This window comes from Diorhabda carinulata, chromosome 1 (assembly GCF_026250575.1).
Source record: "Diorhabda carinulata isolate Delta chromosome 1, icDioCari1.1, whole genome shotgun sequence".
Classification (NCBI taxonomy): Eukaryota; Metazoa; Arthropoda; class Insecta; order Coleoptera; family Chrysomelidae; genus Diorhabda; species Diorhabda carinulata.
The window spans coordinates 18,413,374-18,441,282 of record NC_079460.1 but is presented as its reverse complement, the minus strand read 5'-3'; the positions used below and the strand labels follow the sequence as shown (position 1 = coordinate 18,441,282).

The 27,909-nt window shown below is 31.5% G+C and overlaps 2 protein-coding genes across 3 annotated transcripts; one reads left to right on the top strand and one right to left on the bottom strand.

The window, feature by feature from the left end:
* Positions 1 to 208: 208 nt before the first annotated feature.
* LOC130902075 (mitochondrial import inner membrane translocase subunit Tim10 B) lies at positions 209 to 9,274 on the bottom strand. Of its 2 annotated transcripts, XM_057813888.1 has the most exons (3): positions 9,100 to 9,274; positions 713 to 850; positions 209 to 657 (listed from the first exon to the last, which is right to left on the bottom strand). In XM_057813888.1, exons 2-3 carry the CDS (start codon positions 794 to 796, stop codon positions 418 to 420), a joined length of 324 nt encoding a protein of 107 aa, XP_057669871.1. In that variant the 5' UTR covers positions 797 to 850; positions 9,100 to 9,274; the 3' UTR covers positions 209 to 417. The 2 variants fall into 2 exon arrangements, 1 of the variants encoding a protein (XP_057669871.1); XR_009060358.1 differs by lacking the exon at positions 9,100 to 9,274 and having other exon boundaries at positions 375 to 657; positions 708 to 828.
* Positions 1,282 to 27,909, top strand: LOC130902057 (ceramide kinase). The gene is made up of 6 exons (XM_057813866.1): positions 1,282 to 1,586; positions 1,646 to 1,864; positions 14,400 to 14,735; positions 23,894 to 24,124; positions 24,231 to 24,696; positions 27,203 to 27,909. The coding sequence occupies exons 1-6, from the start codon at positions 1,469 to 1,471 to the stop codon at positions 27,282 to 27,284; spliced, it is 1,452 nt and encodes a 483-aa protein (XP_057669849.1). The 5' UTR covers positions 1,282 to 1,468; the 3' UTR covers positions 27,285 to 27,909.

The following is a 27,909-nucleotide window of genomic DNA, read 5'->3' as shown; positions in this document are numbered from 1 at the left end:
GTTATAGTTTTATGTCAGTTTACAAATAATATTTAAACTATTAATGTCTCTGAACAATTCATAAACTAGTATTTTATCACACAATATATTTTTATTTGACATAAATCCTATCTTTAATAAAGATAATTACAAAAATAATAAATAGAAATAATTTATTAACCTCCACTGTTTATGAACCTAAAACATAGGTGTTATTAAAACAATAAAAAACTAGAACAGTATTTTAATTATTTTACTATTTAAATTTTAAAAAATGCTTTCACATTATGGCACTAAATATAAAACAATGAATTTATTGATGATTGTGATATATCAATTGAAGGAAATTGGTGGGTTTGGAGTCAGTTTCTTCAATTTTCATTATCTATCTCAACTAGTACCTTTAAAAATAATTCTAAATCATAGATACACATAAATCTAAGATGCCTCTAAATTCAACTGCTGTTTCTCAACCTCTGCAACTCGTTTATTTACCAATTCTGTTTGAACATGTACAAAGTTTTGCATTAGTCTGTTATTATATTTAATAAATTTTGAAGAGCAATCTTCAATACATTCCGCTTCTTGTCCATCCAATGTCCTACTATTTACATTATCAACACATCTTTTAAAACACATTTCTGTCATTTTATTGTATAGTAGAAGAAAATCTTTGAACTAAAAAAAGTACATTAAGCTTTAGCAATAACCACATATATTTAATATACATTACGTAAAGCTGCTTCTTCCATTTTAATAATAGCAAATTTTTTGAAAATGAAAGTTTTATTTTGACAAGTATCAGAATATTAGACATAATATTCTGATAACCTTATAACTTAATTTCTTCTTCATTTTTAACATATACATACTAAAACGACCACAGAACTTGTAAGAAATTGCATGTACCATAGATAAATAAAAAGTAATTTCGTTTTTTAAATCAACCAATTTTGAATTTTCGACTGACGACGCAAACAAACCAGTATTATTGTGAATTATTATGATTTTTCTATTTCGTCTTTAGTATTTGCCATTTTCATTATTTTTTATATATAGGAAAATTGTCTACGCAAGAATAATTCTGCCAATTAATAATGCTTATAAGTTCTTAATAATTTGATTTACTGATACATAACATTATAAAGCAGCATATGATACAAATAAGCGTTTTAAAAATAAAATAAAACAAGTCAAATGTAATAATTCAGTATTTCGTTTATTTAAAGTAAAAAGGGTTTAATAATACTAAAATATCGATAAATTGGTTGCATAGACATTTTTTATACATTTATCCCTTCCACTTATGAAAGTAACTCACGATTGTCAAGTAAAACCAAAACACAACAGTAATGTTTGTTGTTTGAATTGATGTGTACTCGTATTTATCATGTTTTTAATTTGCTCTTTACGAAAATTTTGAACATGCCCAAATTTAAATTTAATTTATTACAAAGACTTCTATAAAACGATAATCAGAAATGGAATAATGGATAGTGAGTTACAAAAGTCAGTACTTTTGAGCACCTTTCATAATGGAAAGAAAAAAATACGGATTATTTTACATCAAGGAAACCTGGTTTGGGATAATGAAAAACCACCGTATGGTAAGTACCTAAATGGAAGTTAAGAATTAAATTAAAATGTTGACATTATACATTTATAGACAAAACATCTGTGCCAATTGAAAATATTATATCTGTGCAACAGAATTATATGAGATGTCATCCTAGTGAACCCAGACAGATTGATCCTAATTCCTTTGTTATTCATTATGCAGAAAGAGAAAGAGGTCCTAAATGGGTGTATAAAAGAATAAATCTTAAAAATTCAGATGTCAATTTAGTCACTTCTTGGGTGAAGACCTTACAAAACCATTTAAAAAGTAAGTATATTTTTAAATAAATCTCTTTTATTTCATTAACATTTACTTAGTTGATGGATTATTGTTTTAATTTGTCAAATTAATTTTTTTGGGTTTTCAAATAATAACTAAAAGAGTTTACAACATGAATTAATTCAAAATAGTAAAGAAGAGTTACAATTTTTGAAAGTTGAATGTAAACTGTGGATATGAAGGATTTGTGACAAAATTTACCCATAGGCTTTGAAATGAAGCATTTTGGAATGTATGTAAAACAATTGGCCTTAATCAAATCGTTATTTTATGTCTGACTTGGAAGTTCAGGATATGTATAATGTGTTTACTTATATTCAATTAAAATTCCATTTACCAATTCAGGAAATCATCATCACAGATTGAATAATCTTATTAATTTTGTTTACTATATGAATTAGTATTGAAGAATAAAAGGCAGTAGAAATTAAATTAATGATTGTGGAGAATTGTTCAAATATTTCAGTCACTCAATTGTACTATATCTATAATTATTTTCTTATTGAGAACCATTATAAAAATCCGAGATATTTAAAAAAAATTATGTAAAAATGAGCTTAATATTCACAACCTTGAAGATATTGTTAAAATGTGCATGATAATATAATAAAATTTTGCTTGTGTAGTTTCTAACCTAAAAAAAAGTCAGTGCAACATGTTTTTAAATAAGCATTGAAAAGACCATAGTAAATGACCGTGAAATTAGAACACTGTTATTTTTGGAACAGGGTAAACTCATATCAGAAATAGAAGATTCAAGATTATTAGGTTGCCAAAAAAATAAAAGAAACTGAGTATCCATGATCTTGACTGGTTTTAAAAGTCGTCCTATCAAATTAGACCAAAAAACATGAATTCTCAATGAGATGAAAATTGCCATGAACACTAAAGATTTTTTGTATTCTCTTTAATATTCATGAATACGCCATAAATCAATGGATTCTCAATAAAAAACAGTTTTTTTGGGGGTTAACAGCAGTTTTTTAATAGTTAATACTTGTTAATCATATTTGTTAAAGTAAAATTTACATTCATAATTTCACACTTTATCACCCTGTCTCACAAAAATAGTGTTAAAATTTATTGTCATAGTAATTTAAGATTATCAAAAATATTACTTTTTATTTTCCTTTGTATTTTATTAATTTTTAAATGAATGGTATGTAAATTGTAGCAAGTTGCTATAATATATAGTGATAAAATACTAATGTGTTAATAATGGCATAAAATTATGGTCATTATGGTCACCATAAACTAGGCAATATTTTAACAAAGTTGTGTCAGATATATTCTCACAATAAGTGAAAGTGTAATACAAAAAGAGTTTTAAAATCAATCTTTAGGAGGCAATTGATCTCTCAGTTCCACTAGATGCTGAAGTAGAACGTCTTGCAACAAATATTCAGCAAGCAGCTTGGGAGAATACCCCTGGGGTTAAATACAAAACCAAAGGAAATAACTACCCAGAAGAAATCAGGGATGTTATAACAGAAAAAAGGGAAATTAAAAGAAAATGGCAGCAAACCATAGCCTCGGCTGATAAAACAATTTTAAACAATGCAACACAACTAAACGTGAAATCCAGAGTATTATAAATTATTCGATTGCTGATTACCTCAGTGAATAAACTTAGTGTAGTGCAAAAAGAGTTAAAATCAGTGTTGAGCAGGCAATTGATCTCTCAGTCCCACTCGATGCTGAAGTAGAACGTCTTGCAAAAAATATTCAGCAAGCAGCTTGGGAGAATACCCCTGGGGTTAAATACAAAACCAAAGGAAATAATTACCCAGAAGAAATCAGGGACGTTATAACAGAGACAAGGAAAATTAAATGAAAATGGCAGCTAACCATAGCCTCGGCTGATAAAACAACTTCAAACAAAGTAAGACAACAACTAAACGTGAAACCCAGAGTATTAAAAATTATTTGATTGCTGAATACCTATGGTACCGTAACGCCAAATTGTACATAGCAGTCTACACCAGTAGAATCACTTCGAGTAGAAGGAGGTTACAAATGCAATTTAAACTTAATTGTTCGACCTCTATTTTCTCTACAGAAGCAATGGGAATTATCACAGCTCTCGAATTTATTGTACGACATGGCTATAAACATCTTATCATAATATCAGACTCCTTATCAGTTCTTACAAGCATTAATCTACCTTTGGATATAAGTGACACTTTTGAAAATCAAACTATTCTAGAAATTAAACTGAAAGCTAATAAGCTACGCATAAAAGAATATAATATAAAATTTTTGTAGATTAAAGTCAGTCATAACGAACATGTAAACAATCTAGTAAAAGAAGCCTTTAAAAACGGATTACCAGTCAATAACAAAAAGATATACATATTTATATCCAGAAATTCCCAGTCAATACTGGCATAGGAAGTATGATTTACCTTGAAGTAGCATAGTCACTATAAGTAGACTGAAGTTTGGACATGCATGCTATTCAGCACACCATAGTTGTAACCGACTTGGAACACATGTTTTTTTATGTAATAGTTCTATGCAGGATAGAGAAGAAATATATGAGAACCTAATAAAAATCGATGTTTTATCTCCATTCAACTTAATAAAGCGAATGTCTTCAACATTCTATTAAGATTCATTAGAGGTTGTAAGTTAAAACTATAATCTAGTTAGTCTCGTCTCCTCTGTTACTCAACCAAAGATACCTGTCTCTACCTGCACTTTGGTCTACTTTGCCTTTGAGTTAATCACCCTGAAGGACCCCTGGGTGTGAAAAATATAGCATTTATCCATCCAATGTGGTAATGACAACAGATGATACCTTCAACACTGCAGTTAATGGTTAATTGGACGATGTCCTTCGGCCAAAAAAATTGCTGAATACCTCAGGGAATAAACTTATGATAACAGTATTATTCACTCTGGAAAGCAACTAAACGATTGAAAAGGCACAATTCTACAAACCCACCTTATAAAAAAGAGATGGAAGTTGGGGTCCAGATAATAAGCAAAAACATAATAGATTCGCCGAAATTTTAGAAAAAAAACCTTCCAGAACAACGAAGGTGACGAAACACAAGACTAGAATAAACCAGAACACAGAAGGATTCAGTTATCAGACCCATTTCTCCAAAAATTAGTTTCTCCGGTAATTATAACAAACTTAAACCCTAAAAAAACCCTATCACCGGAGAAATCTCATAATAGCTTCCACACGAAGCTATAGTCAAGTTAACCATCCTTATTAATAAGTCATTCAGATTGAGATATGTATCTAAGCTATGGAAAGCAGCATAGAGTAGAAGTCTAATGATACCTAAGCCTGATAAACTTGTTATTTCGAAATTTTACGGTAAAACATATGGTAGATGGAAAGAACATCATTCCATCTCATCAATTTGGTTTTCAAAACTAGTCGCTGAATAACATCCCGAATGAAGCCTTCTAGGAATCTCCATGGCAAAGTGTATTGATGCAAGAGGGTCTTAGGTCGAGTAATATTGATAAATTGTATTATTCTAATCAATAACTTTTTAAATCCAGGCCTTAACGCATTATATTCCAGACATAACCTGTATGTATCATAATTTTAAATCACAATCGATACTGAGTATTATTTGTTTTTCTGTTCACTTTATCTTCAAAACTAATTGAAATACATAAAAAAATAATCATACAAAAAGTCTCTGAGTCGTATATTTTGCGTTTAGCGTAGTTTAAAAAATATGATTGTTATGAGATAAGAAAAAATGTCAATAAACTTATTTAAAAAAATTCAATTTCCTAACAAAAGCAGTAAGACAGTAATTTTTTTCGTGCTTCTCATATTTGTAAAGGTTTTTTTGCAACAAACAAGTTATATTTCCAAGTGAGTATAGAATTATCAATTCCAAAGGTAAATGAATGTCTGTGTTTACCACAAACATACTAAATAAATGAACGAAATTATTATACACATTTAAATCATTCATAACGTAAATTTTATTATGCGATAGAGGTCACAAAATAAAGTGACACATATGAGATGTTCAAGTGGTTCTACCAGTTATTTAGACCCGCTATTTTATTTTGCCAATTGCATTCAAAACTTGGAGTAGTTGACATAATAAAATACTAAAAAATTAATGATAAAAAGTACATTGCTTCTGCGACATGTTAGGGACGTTCTGCCACCCTCTTAAAGACCTCCAATCTATCTGCCAATGTGAGCCCTAATTAGATAAGCAAAAACTCATCCTTTCACAAGCGATTTAGCAAAGAATGCGTGCTGCTTTAATTATTATATTAATATATCAGGGCTAGTAACATCACCCTGAATCAAAATCTATGACGAAATGGAAATAGATTTTTTTTGAGTAAGTTTTTTTGTTCCTTATTCATCTTTGAATTTGTTTGCCTAATTGGTAGTAAACACGCTCCTTCAATTTGGAAAGATCATTGCACAGTTATCCACCAAGGAACGCGGAGCACGACCTGTATCTACCCACTTCACGTTCAGAAGAATCAGTTGAAAAATTCGAAAAAAATGCACAGTCATTTGCAAATTGAAATCAAGTCTATAACATCTTTTCTCGCAATCGTAATAATTTGAAGGGATATTTACTGGAAAGTGCCTTCTATTTTATAAACGACTTTTATTTTTATAAAGCTATTTAATTCGGAGCATACTACGCACTGGTTTAATGTTGTTATTGATTTTTAATCCACATTTTTATACAATTTGGTATTGCCGAATAGTTGGAATTATAATCTGATTTAATTTTGACAATGCACTTTATGAATGGGAAGGGAATTTCGTTATTATGACAGAGTTATTATGAGATTATTGACAACTGTTGGGCTTTTTTTTCCGTATTCTTATCTACACTATATTACTAACATCTCAGGGGCCAACCATAAAGTACGTCACACGTTAATGGGGAGGGAGGGTATCACCGAAGTGTGACATCGTGTGACAAGGGGCATGTTAAAATTTAAAATACTAAAACGCAAAGTTTGGATGTGAATTAAAAATTTGAAAAATTTTATTTTATGTTGGACTTTATATTGATTTTATTAGATTATTATTTAATAAGAATAAGTAAAAAATGAAAATAGCTGTTTTCTCTCGATTATTTTTAAATACATACATAAATTTAAAAAATGTGTGACGTCACATCAGGAAGGGGGGGGGGTTAAAAATGTGACAACCTGTGACAAGGACTAAAATTCTAAAATTCGTGTGACGTACTTTATGGATGGCCCCTCATCTGAATATATAACTTTTTACTTACACTGTTCAATGTTAAATTTCACCTTTTCCCCCCATTTTTCCCACCCGTTAATTGGTTCTTGTGTTAAATAAATATATTTTTGGAAAAATTAACTATGTCATAGAAATCGTATGTAAGTTACGAGACAGGTACAACTTTATTTAAATTATATAAATATATACAATATCAATATTTTTGCCTTGAATCGAGTTGATGACACTTCAAGTGAAAGGTCAATATGTGTACCCATATAAAATAATTTTACGTTTCCTTTATTCGTGTATATATCTTAGAATCAGGTATTAATTTCCAAGGTCCTTTAGTAGCCTCTAAAATGAGTTTCAAAGTCTGCACCGTATGGAAAACTTTTTAATTATCGATTTATCATTTAGATATTGGTAATACTTGATCTGAACAAATTTTCCCCGAAATAGTGCATGAATCAAATCAGTAAAATTTTTTTTTGGTACAATCCTTTTTGATATCCGTGTTTGAGCGGTGTATGTCAATTAGTGTGTGTTTGTCAGCTGTTAGTTCATTATGATTGAAATTGTGTATTTCCAATAGGCTTACGGCAACGAAATCGTTGAAAAAATTGCAGAGGTGTTTTAGGTAGTCTACTTTATCTAGAACGCAGGTATTTGAGTTGCACGAAGCATTCAGTGAAGGTCGTGAAGTCGTCGAAAACTTGCCTCATGTACGAGGATGGTCCCAGAAGTACCTGGCGTGACCTAGAGATGGCGGTAGTTGCTTCAAACATATTACTATATTAGAAAGTACACAATGTATACAGTATATGTTTGAAGTTTCATGACCCCACATTGTTTAGTATTTGTTTGGCAGCCATCAATAGTGAACGTGTATACATGGAAAAACTTGGTAATCGTTATGTGATACAATACTTTTATTCGGAAGGCCTTAGCCCAACCAATAGAAAAGCTGGACTAGATTCTACTCTGGGTCAGACTGTTCCTCCGTTATCGAAATATTGGGTAGCGGAGTTTAAACGAGGCCGCACGACCTGCGAAGACAAGCATCGCAGTGGTCTAACAAATGAGGTGATGTCTCCAGAAATGTTGAAGAAAGTCCACAAAGCGTTACTGGATGATCGTGTTTGGCAATTTTTCACTGAAATAAAACCGAATTTTGCGCCGTTTTATAACCATGGATGAAACATGGGTCCATTACTTCACACCTGAATCAAAATTACAAAAAAGAAGGCAAAGACCGTTCCATATGCAAGCAAGGTTATGGCATTGGTTTTTTGGGATACACGTGGGATAATTTCTATTGACTATCTTGAAAAAGTAAAAACTGGCAACGGCGAGTATTTTGCGAACTTGTTACAACGTTTGAGCGAAGAAATCAAGCAAAAACTGCCGCACATCCGTTATTGCAATGACCAAAATTAATGAATTAAACTTTGAGTTGCAACTTTATGTACCCTATTCGCCAGATTTAGTCCCCTCGGATTATTTTCTGTTTCCAGACTTGGGAAAAATGGCTCGGTGGTAAAAAAATTTCCAACAATGAAGAGGTGGTGTCGGCAGTTAATGACTATTTCGAGGAGCTTGACGATTCTTATTATAAAAACGGTATCGAACTTATTGAACATTGCTGGGAAAAGTGTATGAAGCTAAAAGAAGATTACGTTGAAAAATAAATATATTTTTTTCCAAAAGTTTTGTGTTTTTTTTTTTGGACCAGGTACTTCTGATATCATTCTCGTAATATAAAAAAAGTTGATGCGTAAATAATCGTGTCAGCATCAGAAATTCTCAACATTTTTTATGAATCGGAAAACATATTTTGATTAATGCTTCGGGTATTTATATATAGATCATTAAGCATGATATTTAGTTGAAATTTTGTGAAAGTAATTCAATGTATATTAGGATGGTTTTTTTATATTAATAACTTTATTAAATTTGTATTAAAATTCCAACATTTTCTTGAGACATAGTTAGAATAAAACTAAGGAATTGTACTAACCTACGTTGCATTCCATTTCCTTTATGATAATCCTTATAAAAGTATGTTTATTCTTATCAAAGTAATCTTATTTCTTCAAACTACTGTAACGATTTTCGTTATTTATTTACACTCTTTTTATTCGTGGGGTGAATTAATAAAAACTAACACTTACGTTCTTAATTTATATACACACTTTACGTTATTTATAATATAATTTTACTAATTCCTTTTATTCACTTCAACTATTTAATAAAAACTGAACTAACTGCGCTACAAAAACTTATTTATATACCACAAATAGAATTCTACAAAGTTCTAGAACAAAAAGAAACACAAGAAATAGGCTTTCCTAGAAATTATTTAAAAGAAATACTGTAATAAACTTCCTTTTAGAATAAAAAGTTCATCAAAGGCGCGTCGGCCATTTATAAAAAAGCAGGTGAAAGGCGCCGCGAATTTGCCGAATTTTAAAATTCCATTGTAGCTGGACAGGGCCGGCCTAAGGACTCATTTCGCGAGCTCTTTCGTAACACTACTATTACTGAACTGACATCAACAAATCATCATCAATCTCTCTCATCAACACTATGGATTTTCAGCACCCAGCTAAGCGGTAGTCTGCGACTTTCCTACTTTCTGAAGGCAATATTTTCCTTGTCCACCGATCGTCTTTGTCCGTTCAAAGTGACTAGACTATATCATCTGAAGCGCATACATTGCAAGCAAGTAATCCATTCCTTTCGTTGTCCCTTTGTATTATTTTCCATATTTTTGCTGTGTGTAAAGGGTTTGAACTAAACTAAAACAATATAGGTATTGTTTATTAAATCACATGGACGAGATAAATACTACATACTTTTTAATGAAGATCGGGTAAAATATAGAAAATATTTAGACAATTTTATTTTTTCCATGTGATGAACACGGAAAAAATATTTATCTTTTTTGACACTAAATTCATCACAGCACGATAAAATTTTAATCAAGTTGTATAAAAAAGTCAAGAAACTTTCAAAGATAATCATTTGTATCATTTACATCTATTTTTCAACACACAGATGAAAATAAGAGTCCTGAAATATTTCACGATAAAAATAGAAAAATACTGTTCTAGCTTTTTTATTCAAACTCATATTCAACAAATATTTCAAAGTGAACAATATACAATAATGACAGAAAAACTAACATCATTATTGATTAGGGCACGAAGAATTTTGGCTGACAATAATAGTTTGCCGTTTCATCTTTGCCATATATAATAAAACTTATTAATTTGATCGAGACGACAAATTTTGATTCGATATATAAAGAACGAGCGAAATGAAATGTTTTCAAAAAAATACAGAAGGAAGGATTCATCAGATTTCTAAAAGACCTTCAAAAACTTTAACCCTTAACAGAAATTTTTTTATTACCGAGCAATTAGTTAAACCAACTGATATTTTATGATCAATTCTGATCTTTTAAATGGTATAATTAAAATCTACACATGAGGTACTGAAATCACGGAGCTTGAAAGGTGATATACTTCAGAAGAGCAAGCGGAATCCTACCTGAAATGCTTCCGGCCATGTAGTCAAGTGCATTCTCAGCCAAGGAAGTGTTAGGAGATTAATTAATTTGTTTTTTTTTAATCATTCACCTTACTTTTTATCATACCTCGTATATATATTTGAAATTTGGCACATTTTAGAAATTATCACTTCCTCTTATCTTCTGACGGTTCAAAATTGATGTGAACGACTATTTTTCAGAATTTGTTGAATTACTCTATAAAAATATAATATTTATCGTTTTATCTTCTTTATCAATTTGCACAAATAATCGGAATGATAACTAAATTAGTAGTGTGTGTAAATAAGAACATGACGCAATGTAATTCCATTGTAAATAGTAATTCCTGAATGCTGGGAAACACGGGATATTATGCATAATACTGTTTTCGAAACAGTTCAAGTTTGAGGTAAATATCTACATGATACAAATATATTTCACTGTGTACTGGGTGATTCACTTAAACTTATAAAAAGATAGGAAATGAAATCTAGGAGGCTTGTCTATAAAATAAGGTTCCCAACGAATATTCACAATAAAAAAAATGTTTATTGGCATCGAATAATACATGTTTGGAAAGCTTGGACTACCCTCTATTTGTCGACACCATCGCCATTTAGATCAATGCATTTATGCATGTGGTGTACCATCTTCGTTGGATGTGAAAATTGTTTGTTTAATTTAGAAGAGAGTTGGTATTCAATGAGGACCAAATCTGGATTGTAAGGGGGGCGTAAGACAATATTCCGTCCAAATATGTATATCCGTCTTTTAATTCTCTGCACCATTTGCCCTCATACTGCACAATCATACAATTTTCCTTACACATCTCACACATTTGAGAATGTCCACCGGAGGATCCTTTTTTGCACATAAAAAACGAATCACAGAGCGTAATTCGCACCTGGCGTGAAAATCAAATGAAAGATCCATCTTCCACGGCCGCCAAAACAAGATGAACGTTGTAGACAGTCGTCATTTAAGTCTGGAGGCTTCTACATGGGTTGTGTCTTATCATTGGTCTTCGTTGTTTCGCTTGGGACGAGAGTCATTAGAAGATGACCCACGTGTGGAAGGTTCTGTGAAGGTGCCTTCTCCTTCCGATATTAGCGGAAGAAATTGTTCTAAGTAACCGGCACCTAAAAACAAAACAAACTGCAGCACAGATCAGCATTTCTAAAACAAGTGTTCTATGGATCGTACATAAGCGCATTTAAATATGACAAAAATTAGTGCGAGGACTAAGAAAGTATAATCCGACTAATTGAAACGAATTATGAAACTATGGTTTTTTACTATGATCCGACATCCAAAAGAGATTCCATGGAATGGCCTCAGAAAGGAGAGCCCGTGCTCTCCTTTTGGGATTGTGGGGGTCTCTTTTAGATTGACTCTAAGGAATCAGATACACCGTGAGCGCGGCATATTACTTTGACTCACACACAGGCAGTTGCGTCAAAAAATTATCGAGAAATCGCGAGGAAAAATCAACCGAGGTGTGCGCTTGCTTCATGCTTCATGTCCATACTGCGTTGATTTCCAATCGAGTTTTAAAAAACGTTGAACTGATTGTATTGCTCTTGGAGCAAACCGAAATTTGGCTATTATACCAAGTAATTTATTGATGGGAGACATTGATACTGATATATTCGCAGTTTATTTTACTAAAAATATTATTTTTGAAATATTAATCTTGTCTGTTTGTGCGGTTTATAAGAGAACAAAATGTCTCTAGCTCTGTTTTCCCAATTACCGGTAATTGTCATTTATATTAATGTAAGTATTACTAGAAAAATGATAATCGTGTACGTGACATGTTTTGAATTACAAGTGAATAACATTTTAATCGACATTGGAAACGCACAGCCTTATATTCAGTGGATTTGTCCAAGTGACCTCTAAAATGTATACGTAAATATAATATGGGTTCAATTTTTGAGCCGCATTATGGGTCGGTTTATTTTTTGTATTAATTCTATATTATAACAATTATGGATATATTATGACTTTAGAACAGTTAAAAAGAAATTTAATTTTGTTAATATTTTGAAAATAAACATCGCATTGTTCAGTAAGTATATAATAAAATTTTATGAAGAATTTATTTTTTATAGAACGAGGAATTATGTATAAAACAATTTTAAAATAAATGAAGTCATTCTATAATTTTGGGCTTGTTAAAATGTACATGTTATAAACACATTTCGTTTTATTTAAACTTTCACTTGGATTTTTTTTTACCCTACTGTTAGGGTTGCCAACTGTAATATAATATATAGGGTATTGTACTATATTTCGGGTTGGCGTACTACATACTGTATATATAGTACGCATAAATACTATATTGTCAACACCGAACGAAAACGGTTAACGATCTTTTATATAAAATTTTGAGTGAGGCGATTTTGGGTAACGTAATTTTTGACGCTCCTCTTGATATTTTCCATACCAACTCGAGGCGATGGCAGCACGTCAAAGTTGTCAATACCAAATTGACAACACCTAAAGAAGTTTTAGGTTTGTTTTATTTTTGTATTTCTTATTAAATATTATTAAGTTGTGATGAATCTGCAAATGGAATGTTTGTTTATGTTAACAGTATCCCATCACAATCCTTTTCTTTGAGTGTCTGGTCTGAGTTCAGACAGTTCGAATGTCAATTTTGGTATTAACTAATCTCTTCTATTGGTAAAACTGCAACTGAAACTAATTTATTGAAACAAGTGTATGGCAATGAATGTTTGTCACGACCACGTGTTTTAGTGTTGATTTACGTTCGGGTCGGTCACGTAAAAAATATTGAGAAAATCGGTAATTGGTATTAGTAAAGAATATGTGCGGCAAATTTTATATGAAAATTTTGATATGCGATTGTCAAGAGATTTTTAGTCAAGTACAACATCCCATCGTTAGGCCCACTCCTCCTTATTCGCCAGATCTTGCATTGGGCGACTCTACCTCTTTCCTAAGACCAAATCTGCATTAAAAGAAACAAGAGTTGAGCCTGTTGGAGTTGTGACAGAAACAGCGGCGCGCATCCTGAAGAAACTGAGAAAAAAAGACTGTTCCGAACAATGGAAGATTTGCATGAAGAGATGTAGAGACAACAAAAAGGAAGGTGATTTTCAGAAATTATGAAAGCAGAAATATGAAAGAATAGCCAAAAAGCAAATAATAATAACGTCTACGTGCTTTATGTTGAACGATGCAATGCGTGTTACAATCGTGGCCGTTAAGTGGAAAGTACCCTTAATTGTTGTTGATGTACTAAAGTCCGATAAGCCATTTTTTTAATAAACTATACTTTTCGCATAATATATCATATTTTTAATATGTCAAATTTGCTTTTTAAACCAAATTGTAAATAATTTTTTTTCTCTCATTTTAATGTTAGGTTTATGGAAGTTAGGTGTCATCTATATATAAAGATTACCTTCCAAAAAGCAACCATGCAATTTTGTATATAAATTTATTTTAGTACAAATTTTAAGGATTTATTGTTAAAAATAATGATTTTCGTTTGGGAGGTAGGAAATAAACTACCCCAAAAAATACCTTTGAAATTATTCATAATATATAAAAAAGGAAGAAAATGGCGAAATTAATATTATCTGTAAAAATTTTTCTTGTTTATGTTTTTGAGATTCCTAAAAAAGTGATTTTTGGGTTATTTTTTGACTATTTGCTTCACTCTCAATATATTAAAAGATACAGGCTTTTTTTTTGGATCTTGTGAGAAAACGTTTTTCTTTATTTTGTTTCAGGTTTCAAAAGGCCAAAACGTCTCCTTTTGTTTGTGAATCCATTTGGAGGCAAAAGAAATGCTATGCAAATATACGAAAAATATGCCAAAAATTTATTTCAAATAGCCGGTATAGACGTGACGGTGAATGTTTCTCAAAGAAAAAATCAAATCAAGGATTTTGTCATCAACCATAATTTAGATATTTTTGATTCGGTGGTATGCGTGGGTGGAGATGGAACCGTGTCGGAGTTATTCAATGGTTTGGTGTTGAGAGAGTGCAAGATTAAGGGAATCATTCCAGATGACATTAACCAGATTTTACCTAAACCGAAAATCCCCATAGGTATCATTCCAGGTAAATTATTCTAATTATTTTAAATTGAATGTTTTTTATGTCTATCCCATGTCAAAATCATAATTAGTTGAATATATAAAATGAAATTATTTATTTCGTTACGAAAACTATTTTATCCAATAGAAGGATTATTCGGAAACTATGATCCGGGGTAGGTCAATTTTTATCTTTCAAAAATTATTAACACAAATTTTAAGGAGAGACTTAAAATCCAGAACATTCAGAAGCATAAACATATCAATAGGTCTCAGAAATAAGAAATTAAAAAATATGCGCCAGCAGGAAGTGATTTACTTTCATTTTTCCCCTATTTCTTGCTTTAGTTTTCCAATCCTGAATTCTTCTCTCTTTTAGGTCTTCCATCACCTCTGGGTACGATCTTTTCCTTGGTCTTTTTTTCCTTGTTTCTCCTTGTTCATCATTTTTTTGTTCCTCTAAAATCTGGCATTATTTGCTTAGTTCTGTTTCTCCAAATAGATTCCTTATTTCATTATTTGATCTCCTCAGCCATGAATCTTTCTCCTTTTTACCGCCTAGTATCCTTTTAAATATTTTTCTTTCCTATCTAACTTCTTTTAACTTCTTTTCCTCTGCTTTATTAAGAATCCACGTTTCGGCTCCGTAGCTCACTGTTGGTCTTATTATTGTTTTATATAGATGTAGCTTCGCCTCTCTGGAGATGTCTTGGGACCTTATTATCGCATTCCGCGTCCTTAACTGTTTACTTCCCCACGTAATCCTCGCTTCCAGATTTCCTCCCTCGGCACCGTCGTCCTTGATAATCACCTCAAGATAACATAACTTTTAACTTTTTCTAAGCTCATTGCCGTTTCTTCGTTCAGTTGTATTGAGAAACTTCTCATTGCTCTTTTCCTTTGTGGTGTTGTCATTATCATGAACATCGATTTAATTTCGATGACTCGTAGATGCACTGCCTCTGCCATGTCTATGAAGGCTCTGCAGGATTCCTTAAGCTCTGTTCAAACCGATTTCACCTACTATGCATTTTCTAATACCATATTGAACAGCGTAATGGATAAAGGATCTTCCTGTTATAGTCCTGTGTTGGTTTTGGAAACATTTTGATATTCTTTGATTTGCCTTTACCTTCGTTTTTGTATGTTCGAATGTCATCTTCGTAAGACTAATGTGGTTTACGAAGTTATCTGTTGGTTAGGTAAGGTTAGGTTATCGTGAAAGGGTTTCCTTTAAGAGTTGCTACTTAGAGAAGTGCGAAATTTCCTTCATAAAACGTGGCCAGCCTAAATTTTTAATTTTGTCACCTGCCACTGAGTTATCAATTCGCAACCTCAAAAAGCTCTCATTTATGTTTGATAAATTTGAACACAACAGTGTTCAGAAACTGTTCGATGGATAGGATTCTTCCAATCCTGATAGACCAATAGGTAAATGGAATTAACTGAAAAGTTGTTTCGTTTGTTAATGTTCTTTTCAACTTTCAAAATTATGAATTCCCCTTATATGGTTGTCTCATAAGCAGCATAATTGATAGGTTTTCATATTTTTCCGCATTTCAAGATAAAAATAGCTTATTGGTATTGTATAAGTGGAAAAATTAACGCTTGAAAAAATATTTGGAATTTCTATCGAAAATTGAACGCGACGTTCGGAAACTGTGATCACAACCTCGTTCTGTGCTAGGAACCTAAATCAGCTGATGGACGATTTACCTGAACCAAGATAATAGATTCCAAAATAACTCCGACTATTTCGATCAGTTTCCGAACGACAGTAAACGTGATCATTATTTTTGGAAATTCAGCTCATGATCAGATTTACCCGATTATAAAATATTTCGTTTTAAAAATTCAAATAAAAATTAATCATTAAAGCGATAAATAGCTAGAGTGTAGCCTTGTATGTGGACAGATTTTCTGCGACAGACAGATAAAAACGTGTATATTGAATAACAAAATTTATTGTCTACTTTCACTGAATGGATATGTTACTGATATGATTATTACATCACTCATATTTATTAAAATAGTAAATGTTATTCACGTTTTGGTAAATGAGCATATAATTTTTTTAAAACGCCAGTAATACATATAGTTCTTCCAATATCAATTGCAGATTATAAAAACTTGCCGACAATTTTGTTTGATCTACGTAGATACCTCATTTTATAAATTTATTATTTTTAAAAATATGTATATATTATTTAAACAGATGCACTTCCCAGTGGTCCTACTTGGAACTTAGAAAAAAATCATTATTATACCTCGTTAACTTGCTACAATTGTATAATAAATTATAAAACGTGAATAGACGAGTAAAATGTATCTGCCTGTAGGGTGCTTGGTTTAAACAGGGTACCAGACGTGAACTGAGCCCATTCGTGTATTATAACTTCGGTAGTCTTTTATTTGACGCAAATAATCTTCGAACTATCCTTGACGATTCGATTATTGCCATCCGTTTATTCAGTTTTTTGTGTTTAAAACCACATGCTGACAAAATTTGATGCAATGTTTCTAAACTGGTATAATTGGATAAAATGTTACCTTTTTCTATATTACTTCTAATGTCGTAACCCTTATCTCCTTATATAAACTATAAATAGTCCTACGTATAAAATCTTGAGTAGCTTTGTCAACTGATTTCAGTTTTTCTTTACATGTTTTTCGGTTCTGTTAATGATCCACAGCAACCCCTTTCGTGACTACTCGATAAATGGAAAATTTATTTACTCTAGTTAATTCAGCAATTATTATTATGATTTCAATATCAGATTATTGAATATGTTCCTTTTTTAAACATTCGAATATATTTAAAATAACTTGCAGTATTTGTATATCTAAATTTTTATTATTAACTACATACCTGCCTTTATTCTCACTACATTGCAATTTCATTGTCTTCATTTGCCCATGGTCTAAAGAACGCCATATTTCTATTTATTTAAAATAATTTATGAATTAAATAAATCTCACCAAGCCACGACAGTGCTTATCGCAGACTGTTGATCAGGAATATTTCAAAGATAGTGTTCATACGCCTACCGACAGCTTCGACCAATAGAAATGCATTTTACGATTCGAATTTTTCATTGGTAAATAGTGGAGATGATGAGTCCATGTGGACTGACGGTTTGTTAGATGTATACCGCATTTTATACGAAAAGTAAACATTCTTATTCATTTCTTAATTTGGCATGAGCGCCGTACATATCTATGAAATGTTGATTGTTCCTCGCACAACTGTCTTCTGCAATTGAAGAACTATAGACAGAAAGGCAACATTGTATTGAAATTGTATACGAATATGTTTTGGAAGCTGATACATTCAATGAATTTGTTTTTATGTCTGACTCTCATAGAGGGCGATTCGTACTAAGTAGTATTGAACATAACTTTTTCAATATTAGATTTATTAAGAAAAATTTCAAGTAATCTTAAACATCATTCAATTTTACACCAAAAAGGTACTCTTGATAAAACTCGATATTATGTACCGGCTTCTGAATATTTTGATTCGAAAATTATGAAGTAATAACCAATACTGGTATTAAGTAATGATAATTGTATTAATTAAACAAAAAAACACAAGAAAGAATCCATTAATCCAAACGACTCGACAGCAATTGAGGTAAATTTACATCGTTAGATCTTCACGTTTTTTGAAGAATTTTGGGAATACGGTTGAAATGTGCATTCATCGAAGCCAGTAGTATTTTGAAAATGATTTACGAAGGAAAAAAATTTGAGAACATCTGTTCTAAATATCAACTAAAATTTAAGAGGTAATCTCCTGAAAATTATTCTCTATATTTGAATTAATTGTTAATATCCGGTTTGAAGATGTAAATGTAATGGTATAGGGTATTTGTGTCAAGGTGGAATAAAATCTCTTTTAAGTGGCATTCAAAGCGAAACTGAACGTTTTATTTCAGTGGCAACAGTAATCAAGAAACAAATAAACGGAAACATGGATAATAATTAAAATCGAATTATTATTTATAATTATAAAAACAAATTGTGTAAGTGAAAATTCTACTATGAATGATGAATGATGAAGTCAATTCATTCGTACATTTCTTTTATATATATTCGTTGTTTAAAACTCCCAAATCATTTTTTAATATTATTATTAGTGTATACAAAAATCATGTATTGGGTTAATGGATAAAACCTTCTTATGCCATTTTTCTTTAATTTATTTTATTTCAAAAATATTGGCAGCAGTTAATTAAGACGCACTTATTTTAAAAGATATACCCATAGTCATTCTTCGTGACATGTTCTTACAATATGATGGTATTCCATATATATTGTTTTGGTTAAGCATACCGTGATAGAACGTGGATGTTTATTTATTTAGCCACCCAAATCTCCTGACCCTACTTGCTCAGGTTTTTATTTGTGGGGAGGAATAAAATATCTCGTTCACACCGATAGTCGCACAAGAGATGATATGATTGAAAGTCCTATCCACCCGTCAGCCACTGATTTCATGTATAGAAAATAATGGACGACATTTTGAACACCTAGGGAGCTACTAACAGATCTAATTACTGCGGTTAGGCCAATATCGACATGCGATTTTCACTATTTTAATGTTAATTTAGTTTACTTATAAAAGACCAACTTAAACTTCCATGCTTCTAGTTAAATTTATCGATTGAATTCAAAATATATGAAATAACGCCCTCTAGCATTCACGCTTCTAATTAAATTGCCAAGTATTTATATATATTTTGTATTTCTAGACAAAATTTCTTTCATAAAGCATCAAGTTTATAAAAATCGGTTATGCAGTATCGGACTTTTTTCGTAACAAGTAGCCCTGTAGAGGAACAACTCCTATATCAGGGCCAACTCAAACAAAGCTTCCTCCCATAAAAAATTTCTTTTATCCTACCTAAAAACCATTTATCTCTCTCTGAGAGAGAGAGTCTGAACCTTGTGAAATGAAAAACGCACAAAATTTCTTGAAAAATTCGATTATCATACATAAAATGTCACTTAATGGAGTAAATGTTTTAAAAAATTTGCTTTTTCAGTTTTATATTTTCAATTACACCCTCTAGTGATGGACCTGAAAAACTAAAAATAATTTTCAATTTCTCGGAGCTACTTTTGTGATAATTTTTAAGCTGTAATATAATCCGTTCCTGCGATATGGCAGACGACCATTCCTAGTCCAATAAGGAAATATCCACTTTTATTTTTATTTTATGACTTATTATCAATTCTTCAAAATAATCTTTATCTATCTCGTTCTGGCCTCCCAGACTTCATAGGAGTAGATGATTGATATGAACTTTGCAAAAAATTGTTACAATTTGTAGAAAAAAGTTTTTACAAACTAAAAAACAAACATACAAATAAAATAGAATGACAATATACAGAAGAAAACCACAATAAGTAACAAAATTATACGTAACAGTAATAGATAATAATTAGTATATATATAAGTCCATAGTAAAAATTAAACCAGTATGAAGCATGCTCGGAAGTAAATATTATTATTAGAATAGAAGTCGTTTACAGAATAGAAGGCACTTTCCAGAATGCAAAGATGAATGAGGAAGGAAGAGTCAGAGTTTTTAATCTTTTAAAGAAGTCCCTGCAGTGACCCTGCTGTTCAGTCCGAGTAAATATCTAACAGCTCTCTTCTGTATTTTGAGGATTCGCTCAAATTGAGTCGCACCACACGTTCCCCAGAAGGGAAGTGCATATCGGAGATGCGACTCAATAAGGGCATAATAGACTGTTAAGGAGGTGGATAAGTTCAGTTTTATGGAGACTGATCTCAGCGCAAAGCAGGAGAAACTTAATTTTTTAGATAAAGCGGCAATATGAAACTCCCATTTCAAGGAATTCTCCATAACAAGTCGTAAGCATTTCAAAGATTCAAAGAATTCAATGGGGGTGTTATTTTGATAAAACTTCGCACCATGATTTAAGGGTGATTAGATCACTAGATATGGTTCTATGAAGTGCATAGAGATCAGGGTTGCTCTAAGAGACACTAGTGTTGTCTGCAAATAGACATATTTTACCACTGATGTCTAAGCAGTCTAAACAGAAGAAACAAAATAGAGCCTAGTACTGAGCCTTGGGGCATCCCACATTCTATTGGCTTGCAAGTATTTTATATTTGAATAGAAATGATAAAAGCCTCTTTTTGATCAATCTTTCTATGATCATCAGTTTCAGATGAGTATTTATTTTTGATGTCATTAATTGTACTGCGGGTTTAAATATCTTTCTCTGTTGCTCTAGATTTGGAAATTTAATATTGATTAAAATTGGAGTGAAACACATACCATTATAGGATGTACAACAACAAAGTTAATAGAATATTTTTTAAAAAAACCTTGAAGACAATTGTTTTGTTTTTAACTGACCTTGTACTTTTTGTGAACGTGTAATAATGAAAAGTTATTTTTAATCACCAATGTGGGAGTTCCCAAAATTTAAGGAAATTCCAAATGTAATCCATTATAAGATAATTTGTCAGTTTTATTACACTAAAATAAATGAGAATGTATAATTAGATTTTCAAATATAAGTTTATCTTTCTGAATTTTCTAACATCGAATATCGCAACCTTCCATTTAAAGGTAGTGATTATTTTTTTTTCTTTATCAGAAAAATACTTGTAGAAAATTGAACTTGTACAAAGAGCATGCAGTAAATATTGCAAATGTGAACACGTGTAAAAATCACATAACCTAAAACTAAAATTTTTGAAGATTTTTTGACAGGTCCTCTCTAAAATCATTTCTAACTAAATCAAATAACATATAACAAGGTTATAGGTATTAATAAGTGCATCGAGCATAATCTCTACTTAGCGTAGCCAAAAATTTATCAAATTCTATAACTACTTCTCATGATCCGCTTTCATATCTCCCTGATGATGCTAACTTACACAGATTCTTCTTTATACCCTTTATACCATAGTACTAATGACATCAAAAATAAATACTCATCTGGAACTGATGGACTTACATCAAAAATGTTTTCGAGGCTGCCCGATTGCACATTAAACCCCCTATATCTCTTCAATTAACGTTTCATTTCAAAATGGCACTTTTCCCAATTACCTCAAGACGGCTAAAATTATAGGTCTGCATAAAGGAGGAGATAAAAATCAAGCATCGAATTATCGCCCAATTGCACTCCTTCCCACGTTATCTAAGATCATAGAAAAATTTGTCAAAAGGAGGCTTTTATCATTTCTGTTCAAATATCGAATATTTAATACCCATCAGTTTGGGTTTTTAAGTAACAAATGCACGAATGATGCTATTTTCTCCCTCCTAAATAATTTCGACTATAGTCTAAACAGCCATCACTCCACTGCGACAACTTTTTGTGATTTTCCTAAGGCTTTTGATTGTGTTAATTATAATATTTTAATTACCAAATTGCAGTACAACGGGTTCAGGGGAACACCTCTCGCATGGTTTATCTCATACCTTACCAACTGTAAGGGTTACCAGCTTGTAAGGGTTGATACAACGATGTCTTCCTGCAAGCCAATAGAATGTGAAGTGCCCCAAGACTGAGTATCTAGACATCACTGGTAAAATATGTCTATTTGCAGACGACACTAGTTTCTCTTGGAGCAACCCTGATCTCACGGTACTTTATAGGACCAGATCTAGTCACCTTTAAATCATGATGCGATTCTAATGTTCTCTGTTTCAACGTCTCTAAGTAAGTTTTATCATATAAAAATACATTGCTGCCTTTTTAATTAAATAACACCTCCATTGACTTCTTTGAATCTATAAAGAGCTTGGGACAATTCCTTGAAATCTAAAAAATTAAGTTCCTCCTGTTTTCCGCTGAGATCAGTCTCCAAAGTACTGAACTTATCCACCTCCTTAACAGTTTATTATGCCCTTATTGAGTCGCATCTCCGATATGCACTTCCCTTCTGGGGAACGTGTGGTGCGACTCAATTTTAGCGAATATTCAAAATACGTGAGCACGCTTCTCCAATTTCAGAAAGGTCGGTTCACGGCTATCCACTTAGGAACGCGGAGCACGACCTTTACCTACCTACTCCACGTTAAGAATTAGTTAAGGGCTCAATATTTTACAATGCAAAAAATGCACAATCACTTGCCAATTGAAATAAAATCGATATCATGTTTTCCCGCATTCCGCAATAATTTGATGGCATATTTACTCTGTAAACGACTTCTATTATAATAATAATATTTAATTCAAATCATGCTGCATACTGGTTTAATTTTACTATATACTAATTATTACCTATTACTATTACCTATAATTTTGTTACTCACTGTGGATTTCTTCTGTATATTGGATTTTTATTTTATTTGTATCTTTACTTAGTTATTTTTGTGTTTGTTTTTTAGTTTTTACAATATTTTGTCTACAAATTGTAACATTTTTTTTACAATAAAGCATTTCTCTCTTTCTCTCTCAAATACAAAAGTTAAAAAGCGAAACGTTTGTTAGGTACGATCTCTATAGGGTTTTCTTTAAGGTTTTCAAAAAAAAATTCCATTAAAGTTTAAGCGAATAAGATCTTATGTAATTTACCAGGTATATAGAAAACTTGTAAGCCAAGGTTAAAGTATTCTTGTTTTAAAATGTTTGATATAAGTACTATAGTGATAATATATTAAAAAATAATATCTTATCATAAAATGTGCTAAATTCATTTTTTGAATTTTTAAATAAGAATTAACCATATTTTGAGAAGTTTTTGATTCATTATCATACGATACCAATCGATCAATATTTGGAAAAATTATTGTTTGCATGAAAAATGAAACACCAAAAATTTTAATTAAAGTCATATAAATATTAAAATATATTATAAAATTGAGTTGTTTGCCTTCTTGGAATATCATAAACAAGTTTGCAAACATTCAAGGTTACATAAAATTTAAGAATAATGTAAATTTATTTTCGAATAACAAATGTACAGGGCGATACATGCATTATATGAACCACGATAACTATTTTATAATAGCTGATGTCATCTTTGTATGTTCCTGTTACCATTTATGTTTACATTTGGTTTGTTATAATATGTGCTTAAATATTTATCTATTTATAATATTAATGTAGAGATTCTTTTGTAGTTTCAAACTATTAACATTAATTTAGATTTCCAAAAATTTATAATGTTAATATTTGTTCAAGGAGGTAGTACAGACACTATAGCATACTGTATACATGGTACTGATGACACAACTACTGCTGTATTACAAATTATATTTGGAGACACTCTAGGATTAGATCTAGTATCAGTATATGATGAACATAGTTTACTTAGTTTATATGCTAGTACGTTAAGTTATGGTTACCTCGGTGATGTGGCCTACCATAGCGACCAATATCGATGGATGGGGCCTCGTAGATATGATTACTCAGGTTGGAACTTTATTATTTAAAATGAAAAACTAAAAGTATGTTCTTAAAATTATTTTTATTTATAGTTGAATAAATAATAGTAAGTTTTGGTCAAATTTTGTTGCAGGTTTTAAGAAACTAGTAAGTAATAGAGGCTACAATGGCGAACTAGCCATATATTCTGAGAATGATGGTGTAGTTCAGGAAATTCCTTGCCACGAAAATTGTGATATATGCAAAGCAAGTAAAAATATACAAACTGATAGATTAGGCTGTAAATGGAGAACCCTCTCTGGAAAATTCTTTATGGTAACTAGTGCTAACATAAGCTGTGCTTGTAGTCGAAGTCCGAAGGGTATAGCTCCTTTTAGTCATTTAGGTGATGGGATGGTACATTTGGTATTAGTCAAACATACTTCAATAATAAACAATTTAAAATTATTGATAAGATTATCCAAAAATGAGGCTTGCATCGAAGATTTACCCTTCGTCGAAACATATTGCGCTCGAGAATTTTGTTTTAGAGCCATTGAAGGGGGTAGCAAATGGAACTGTGATGGGGAAGTACAACATCAGATTAATATACGTGCAAAGTAAGTTATACCCGTAAATGCTTTAGAAACAATACAAGTTATTATAATATAATATAAATATTTACTAAAGATTTGGAATTCAGGAGAAATTTTTATTTGTGTACATAGATTATGCTTTCTAAAATCACTAACATATGTACTTGTGAGGTTAATAATATTGTTCCAAATTTAATAATTGCTCAAATACTATTTAAAATACTATTGCCATGCTTCCTTTTGCTGTTACATGTCTGTTGATGACATACAGAAATGACTCTCTACAAAATGAAGTAGGAGAATTGTATAATCCTGGAAATAATTGTATTGAAAAATGAGACCAGCACATTTTATTTAATTGAATCTGTAAATGTGTAATGGAAAGTTTTTTTCATAACTGAGTAACATAATACCTGTAGGATGAATTATAGAAAAAATTATATCAGGTCTGGCATAATCAGTAAAAAATACTTCTGTTTGTGTTGATATATTTCAAACTATTGTTAATCTTAAATTAATCTATTCATTTCCGATTGTAATCGTTGGGGTGCACAAGGCCCCGACAGGGCGACGCGAGCACCATCTATTGAACAGTTATGACAACAAGGCGTCGGCCATGTTGTTGATGCGTTTCGAGGAGAGAGAACATACCGGAGCATTGCTAGTGATTATTGTTTCATGAAGTATGGCTTTTTTGAGGGAATATAGTCAGAAATTGACACATTTTATGTGTGTCCCTTCATCTTTCCATTCGATGAAATAAGACACTACTAAACAGTGTTTCTTTTTCTCCACTGGATTTCAATTTCCCAGTTGAAATTTACGTCTTAAGGCACTAGGAGGATTTTTTTCAGATATTTAGGTATCAAACTAATAAATTCAGGGTTTTAGATCATCTTTGACACTTCGATATTTCCAGTTTTTTACTTTTTTAGTCTGGCAAAGTATTTATCTGCCCTATCAATACAGTCTACTACAGCACAGTTCACCATATTTCAGTAATTCTTTAGAAGAATTGAAAGACAAAGTTATGGTGCTATGATCACCCTGGTTTGTTTACGAAAAACGCATCAACAATATGGCCGATGCCCAGCTGTCGTATCTGAGTGCTAGATGGCGCTCGCTTCACAGGGGCAAAAAATGCGACCCATGTGACTCTTGAACCCCAAAAATACATATTTCAATAAGATGTACGTTTGAACCTATTTAATATTTCAAGTTTCAAAAGTAAAACTTGAAGACATTCAATTCGTCAACCTAAAACTATATTGAAATTTGTTATAAATTTATCATATACTAAATTATATGAATGTAGAGATTGATCTTATCCATTTCAAATTTATCTTCCCAGAAAAAACTTGGGGCACCTCCATAACATCCTACGTGCCCAAATAGTTTTCATGTCGATGTGTTTTGATACTCATGCACGAAAACCAATTATAATCCATTTTTCAAATAAATATGAAAAAAATTCACAAGATTGTTAGGCAGGACTAGTTGAAAACTGAAGTAATAGGTTCGTTTCAACCCATCAAAAAACCTTCCTTGGTACGGTGACGATTCTGCGCGATAGAGATTATGTGTTGAACCAGACAGTTACCGTTATACGAACGATTCTTATTTGCGTTCCAACAGACTTAGGTATCGTTTGTGAACCGTTTTAGGGACGGTCTTTTCGATACTTGGTTCTAAATAAGATCCCGACTAGCAGGTTGTAACAAACCTAATATTTGAAAAAACTATTTGTAAAAACACTTTATTATCCAATGGGCCCAGAATTCATTCTTAGTACAGCCAAAAGAATTGCTATTACGTCTTTCAACAGTCTTCTTGTAATGCAGGTTCTGCAGATATGGATAAATACCTGGCATTAGAAAAGCCATGGAGAAAAGCTATGGCATACATTGGTGGGCCTTCTGTTTCTCTTACCAAGCAACTGGACGATCAGGAATGTCACTCTTGCATGGAGGAGGAAGGAAGTGCAGACCACATCATCTGTAATTGGGCAAGCCTCATAGATTACGTCAAAGTGCCTGATCGGCTTTACAAACGACATCGGCCTTAGATAATTCAAGTGGGGTATGTCGGTCGGTCCTATCAGAAGGTCTACGTACTTAACGGTCATTGGGCGCCCACAATCGTACTATCAACAAGGAAAACACATTCATTTTTTCTTAAATTGTTCATTTCAATATATAAATTGCAAATAAACAAATACAGAGGCGTAATATGGATTAATGTAGAGATTGTACAAGTCGGATCAGCGGGGAGGTATTTTTTAGATTCCAAGATCTATATATAATATATAAGCGATATGAATAGTCATAAATAAATGACAGGGCGATTATTAAATGTATTGCAATTGTTCCTCAGTTATGGACTTTTCGCGATGCCCTAAAGAAATGCGTTTTAATTTGTCCTATGTGATGAAGTCTGGGGGCATCGCAAGGGATCGTGGACGAGGACATACTTTGTCGATTACTACACTGAAAAACTATTCTATTGAGGGTCTAACTTTGTATTTTTTTAGAGTAAGATGTCAATTGCTCACTATATTCAGCAGAGGAAGGCCAAAGAATTCTACAGCTGATCCCAGTTGCTGTGGATTTTAAGGATATTTTTTTATTGTAACAACAAAGTATTGACTCAAGTATTTTATTCACCTATTCCTCCAAATAGTATTATTTTTTACATTGGTATATTATGACATATATGTATTTATTTAATATACTGTAATGAATTGTTTATTTCCTAAATTGAATCCATATATTTTAATTCTCTGAAATTTTAATTTTAGTAGGGTATAATTAATAAATTATTATAATTCCTTCTTTAGAGTACAAATTTCTCAATAAACCCCTGTCCACCTAGGATTTGAATTATTTTAAACTTGTATATTTCCAAAACAAATTCATCAATCTTACATAGAAATGTTGATTGGCTACGACACCATCCAGAAATAAATGCATTCAATATAACTTCAAATTATTTTATTTAAAAAAATATATCAAAAACAATTACTATATAGAAATGGTAAAGATATATAGGATGTACAATAAGAAAAGTATGTTCAAAGAGAGCACACATGGAAATAAAAAAATTGTTCTATTTAGGATATCAACAATTTATTTCATACTCCAAGTATACACACTTTTTAGCTGTCTATGTTTTGTAACATTTATTATTCATTCCTTTATTTATGTTTGTGGAATAGTGAAAATAAATTATTTTTTTCAA